The sequence below is a fragment of the Cynara cardunculus genome (assembly GCF_001531365.2).
Source record: "Cynara cardunculus var. scolymus isolate 2C chromosome LG 13, CcrdV1, whole genome shotgun sequence".
Lineage (NCBI taxonomy): Eukaryota > Viridiplantae > Streptophyta > Magnoliopsida > Asterales > Asteraceae > Cynara > Cynara cardunculus.
The window spans coordinates 15,080,229-15,086,481 of record NC_037540.1 but is presented as its reverse complement, the minus strand read 5'-3'; the positions used below and the strand labels follow the sequence as shown (position 1 = coordinate 15,086,481).

Genomic DNA, 6,253 nt, shown 5'->3' with positions numbered 1-6,253 from the left:
TTGGGTTGGGTTGAACTTTTGTTTGGGTTGGGTTGAAAATTTTCAAACCGCCAACATTGGGTTGGGTTGTAAAAACGGCTCCAAACCGATCAACCCGGGCCGTGAGCACCCCTAAACACATGGTCATTAAATCTTTTTGATTTTCTTCTCCAATGATTAATCTCTACCTTTTATTGAAAGATTCAATGGCCAAGATCGGTTAACAAATTTAACACAAAAACTTTGGTTAGCATTTTAACCTGGCTATATATATATATATATATATATATATATATAGGGTTGGGTTCACGTGAGACCAGCCTGTTTTCGTGAGACCCGTGAGACCATATATTTACACTTGAAACTTCACAGCAAAAACACTGTGAAAGTTAAAAAAAGTCGAACCTTCACAGCAAAAAACACTGTGAAGGTTACCTTCACAACATTTTGCTGTGCAGCTTCAAGTGTAAAAATGTGGTCTCACGAAAACAGACTGGTCTCACGTGATTTCAAGTTTATATATATATATATATATATATATAGAGAGAGAGAGAGAGAGAGAGATAGAGAGAGGGTTGGGTTCATGTGAAGGTTTTTCATGAGACCTCTAAGACCAATTTATGTTTATTGATCAACTTTATAAGATAATGATCTAATGGTCTAAAGTTGCACGATGACAATTTTGTGATTATTGAGAAGTCTCGTGGCAATTTTGTGTTTATCAATATTCAGATTGTAAATCTAATCTAAGTGTTGAGAATTGGTTTTCGGAGACACAAAAACTATGACAACCAGCCACCCCTCCATTCCAAGAATGTTAGATACATTATACTCCGTCGGAGATAAAAACAGAGACACGACTCTAATGTTACCTAGATCTTGACGATGCACGAGAACAAAGATCTCACTGGAGATATCGACAATGCACCGAAACCCATATCTTGTTGGAGACCTCGACGATAAAGTATAAACAAAAACCTAGATTTTGAAGAAATCCATTTTTTTCCGATTTTCCTGTTTGCTATGGAAGTACTGAATAACCATTTCATTGCCACTAGAATGATTATGGATAAAGGTTAATTTGGTGATGGTAAACTTTTTTTGAGGTAACTTCTTAGGGAAGAGGATGATCCAATATGTGCATATAATGAATAAAAACAGCCAGATAAACTAGAATCACCAAGGCAAACACACAAGATAGTATCACCAACACTTCGACAATGGTTACTGCATGGACCACGAGATTTCTGTTCTCTATCTGGAGGAGGATTCAAAAATTCTAAGCCAGAATATTTCAAAGAAAGAACGAAGATCGGATTTTTTTGTTAACGAACAGACATGCCAAGATGCTTCCCGATCTCGATGGTTGCGTGTGTACCGAAAGAACAAGATGACACAAGATCTTGACGGTTGTATGTAGGGGAATCAGATATCGGTGTTTTGGTGGTTGTTTTTGCTTTATTTTCTTCATATCTCGATGGGGTGTTCAAATTTGATACTTGGAACTCATCTTATTCACAGTGTGTTATCTCATCGATGCAAGTACAAAAATCATTAGGTTCACATGTTATCTCTTTGATCATGGTGGGCTCTCTTTGAACTGTTGATGCCAATAACACAAAGTGTTTCTTTTGGTTGTTTCGTTTGTATCACAAAGTGTGTGTTCGTTGTTTATATTGTACCATTATTGTGTATCTTAAGGTATCATACTATGTGTTTTAATTGTTTATAATGTATCAGATTATTGTGTATCAGAGGGGAGTGGGGGTAGGGGAAAGGACAGAGGAGAGGTAAATTTCTAAAATACGTTAAAGGCCCTTTATTTTAAATTTTAATTAAAATTACCAAAATTATTAATTTACTAATTTAATCTTTAATTTGTGGTTCAGGTTTGATCTTGATATCACATAATAATGAGTTCTTACTGACTTCATGTACAAAGTAATGAGTTATCCTTTCAACAACCCTTATACATACATACATGCATGCATGCACACGCGCGCGCGCACACACACACACACACATACACACACACACATATATATATATATATATACACTATATTATAAAGCATTTGATAAAAACTCTTAAAATCCACTTTTTGTGTATAAAGTATTGTTTATTAATGCATATTACTTAAAACTCAAATTGCAAGTAGATTGTGCGTAGGTAGAACTTATTAAAGCTCCATATCTAAATTCGTGTAACTAACTACAAATAAACATAATCAAATACAGGATAAACATCTCATTTTAAATATAAAAAATCTAAAATMTAATTAGGATAATCATTGAGTTCCAACAGAATATTTAATTATTATCTTTATAAAATATTATATTATTAAACCAAAAATAAATTATTATTAACATTGATATTTTTTTGAAATTTTTTATGATATCTTCAAATTTATATTTTAGTCAAAAATAAAATCATTAATGCTTTCTTAAAAACACATAAAATCGAATTATAACATCAACAGAGACAAATAATAAAATAGAACATTAAAATCGAGATGTGTCTTGCTGCACTGCGTGAGTACTTTTCTAGTATATATATATATATATATATATATATATATATATATATATATATTCATCATGATCAAACTNTCAAGACAACACCGATTCACCGGTGCAATTTTTGTCTTAGGACACTGCGTTTAACGCGGGCCTCAATCGGATTTCTGGAACAATCAGTGGAATCATGAATCTACGACAGCAAGTAAGGTTTATGATTACTACTTATTTTGTTTTCCGTGTGAAGATATTACTCGAATATTGCAGTTTTCTGTTTTGTTCAATGTATACACATGTGAATACATTATATGGTTGATAAATTCCTAACAATTTATATAATGGATATCACAATAGAATGTTCATGTCGGAAGGGAGAGGGGCAGGGGAAAGGAGAGAGGAGAGGTAAATTTCTAAAATACATAAAAAGCCCTTTATTTAAAATTTTAAGTAAAATTTCCAAAATTATTAATTTACTAATTTAACCTTTAATTTGTGGTTGATGTTTGATCTTGATCTCACATAATAATGAGTTCTTACTGACCTCACAAAATAATGAGTTCTTACTGACCTCACAAAATAATGAGTTATCCTTTCAACAACCCTTATATATACATAAATGAATGCATGCATATATATATATATATATATATTCATCATGATCAAACTGGAAAATCTATCAATTCACTTGTTAACTTAAATACATAATACACCAGAAAATTACACATGAATTTTAGATTCAACAATGAGTTTCAAAGGCTTTTCTTTGTGCAAAACCACACCGAATTTGTCATTCATATCAAGTTTCATAAGATCCTCACCATTTGGAAGAACCCAGTTGAACCCATGAATCAGGGTTGCTAATATAAGTTCAATACTCTTGATGGCTGATGGTAAGCCAGGACACATCCTCCTTCCCGCACCAAATGGTATGAACTTGAAATCTTGGCTTATAAAATCGAGGTTTGCACCAAGAAATCTTTCAGGTTTGAATGATAGAGGATCATCCCAAATTTTAGGGTCTCGGCCCATTCCCCAAATGTTGATGAACAATTCCGAGTTCTCAGGAATCGTGTAACCCATAACCTCGCAAGTTTGGATGGCCCGATGAGGAATTAAAAAAGGTGCTGGTGCATGTAATCTTAGGGTTTCTTTGATACAGGCTTGTAAATAAGACAACTTAGAAATTTGAGATTCAGTGATTTTGTCAGAATTGATTTCTTTCCTCAACTCTTGTTCTAATTTGGACCTGGCCTCTTTATTTCTGAGCAACTCAGCCATAGCCCATTCCACTGTAGTCGTTGTAGTATCTGTTCCAGCAATAAACAATTCCTAGATACAGAAAAGAACATATAGTTAAAACCACATCAATTGCAAGAAAAAGATTAGAATATTTGATTGAACATTATTTATATTCAATGAACATATGAAGTAAAGTTACATAAAAGACTAGTTTTTAGTTAAAATATTTACTTATAATTGATTTATGTTTGACTAGAGTGACTTAATGAAGCAGAAATGAGGAACAGCACTTACGTTAAGCAATTGATTGATTTGGTCGTTCGAGAATTCATTTTCAATCAATCGATCTAAAAACGATCTTGCATGCTCTGGTGACCATGTTGAAGAAGCGATTTGAGATCTTCTTTCCTTTGTCATAACCTCCCAAACGCTAAACAGCTCTTTGCTATGTTTTGTGAATCCCTTGCTTATTCCTTGAAGATCTAGAGATCGAAATATAGGGTAAAAATCACTTAAATCCGTTTTGCCTACTTGCTCCAATACCTTATCAAGTGACTTTTTCAACCCACCACATGCCTCATTTTCATCTTTCAAGTCAAGCAAATCTTTGGAAAAAATTATCCCACTAATACTGTTGAGAACAGTAGTATAAACAACTTCTCCAATATTAACCATTTGCCCTTGCTTGCTACGCAAAAAATCCAACATGTCGCCTACCTTTTCCTCACGTAGTCTAGAGTGGGACTCTATGGCTTTATTGGAGAACATTTCCGCCCGACAAATGGTTCTTAGCGTTTTCCAACTTTGGTTGCATTCTGACCAAATGAGAGAATAGGGTAGCAATGAATTATGGTTAAATGCACTAGGCACCATACGAGAAGAAAGGACACGATCCTGAGTCTTGAGAATTCCCATGGCTGCCTCCGGAGAAGTGGCAACCACGAGAAGTTGCTTACCTAAATGGAGAGATATGAGAGGGCCGTATTCTTTGGCGAATTTGGTGACGGTGACATGAGGTTTTTCCCCTAGTTGATGTAAGTTTCCGATGATTGGCCATTTTGGTGGACCTGGTGGGAGGTTTTCTAGCTTCCTAAAAGATACAAGTTTGATCAGGATGAATAAAAGGAACAAGAGTGCAAATAGAATAAATGGAGAGGAAAACATAATTTCTCTTAAACAAACTATAACATCCATTATTCTTTATGTGTTGTTTGTTTAATGGGAAGGTGTGTGTGTGTGTATATATATATATATATATATATATATATATAGGGCCAAGATCAAATGCTAACTATCATTTTTGTGTTAACCTTATTAACTGATCTTGGCCATTCAAATCTATAATCAACGGTTAAGATTAATCAATAAAAAAAATTAAATTTTATAGTTTGAATTTTAATGAGGCCTAGTGAACAATGATAAAAGGGGCATTTTGGGAAGAAAAAATACACTTATCAAAGGTATTCTAATAAATTGAATTCATTTGTAACCCCCATACAATTAATAGGGAGTTACAAACAATCAACTCCCAAAAAATATGCATTCATATATATTTTTTTTTACTATTGATCTTCCATGTTCATTCTTGTATGAATTCTTAAATCGCATAAGAAACACGGTAGTAACAATTTTCGGTATTGATTAATTTGAACACAAATGAACCGTAAACACAATTTAAACAAAAATGAACAACCGTGAACACAATTTGAACACAAATGGACCGTAAACACGATATGAACACAAATGAACACGATATGTGCAATATTTGGCTCATATATTCACATACATAGACATCCCACAAAATTAAGGTAGCATATGTTAATTTGTGTTCATCTGTTAATTTGTTCAAATTGTGTTCACGGTTCATTTGTGTTCAAATTGTGTTCACGGTTGTTCATTTGTGTTCAAATTGTGTTCACGGTTCATTTGTGTTCAAATTGTGTTCACGGTTGTTCATCTGTGTTCAAATTGTGTTCACGGTTCATTTGTGTTCAAATTGTGTTCACGGTTGTGCATTTGTGTTCAAATTGTGTTCACGGTTCATTTGTGTTCAAATTGTTTAATACCGAAAATCGTTACTACCGTGTTTCTTATGCGATTTAGGAATTCATTCAAGAATGAACATGGAAGATCAATAGTAAAAAAAATTAATAATATGAATGCATATTTTTTTTTGGGATTTGATTGTTTGTAACTCCCCATTAATTGTTTGGGGGTTACAAATGAATTCAATTTACTAGAATATCCTTGTAAGGGTAAAATGAACAAGACATAAACCTATATGAATAATGGAATTTGATTGGTTGAGAGGATTTTCAAAATTAACACAAAAATGATGGTTAACATTTGATTTTTCATATATATATATATATATATATATATATATATATATTGCTTAAATGAGAGTTACTTGTTGCATGCTTATTGCATGTTTGAATTTTGAACTTTGAACTTTGAATATGCACCACAATAATTGCTTTCAAAGCTTTATAAAAGTAATTTAAGATTATTTTTCTTAA

At 32.9% G+C, this 6,253-nt stretch overlaps 1 protein-coding gene across 1 annotated transcript; it reads right to left on the bottom strand.

The window, feature by feature from the left end:
* Positions 1–3,156: 3,156 nt before the first annotated feature.
* Positions 3,157–4,936, bottom strand: LOC112525607 (probable (S)-N-methylcoclaurine 3'-hydroxylase isozyme 2). Its single transcript, XM_025135799.1, has 2 exons — positions 4,029–4,936; positions 3,157–3,824 (listed from the first exon to the last, which is right to left on the bottom strand). Exons 1-2 carry the CDS (start codon positions 4,926–4,928, stop codon positions 3,213–3,215), a joined length of 1,512 nt encoding a protein of 503 aa, XP_024991567.1. The 5' UTR covers positions 4,929–4,936; the 3' UTR covers positions 3,157–3,212.
* Positions 4,937–6,253: the final 1,317 nt, after the last annotated feature.

What these genes read in the sequence shown, in the direction of transcription:
- LOC112525607 (XM_025135799.1), bottom strand. Translation starts at nt 4,928, where the DNA reads ATGGATGTTATAGTTTGTTTAAGAGAAATTATGTTTTCCTCTCCATTT. An exon ending in AAATCAATCAATTGCTTAAC is followed by an intron (nt 3,825 to 4,028) that starts GTAAGTGCTGTT and finishes TTCTGTATCTAG; the next exon opens with GAATTGTTTATTGCTGGAAC.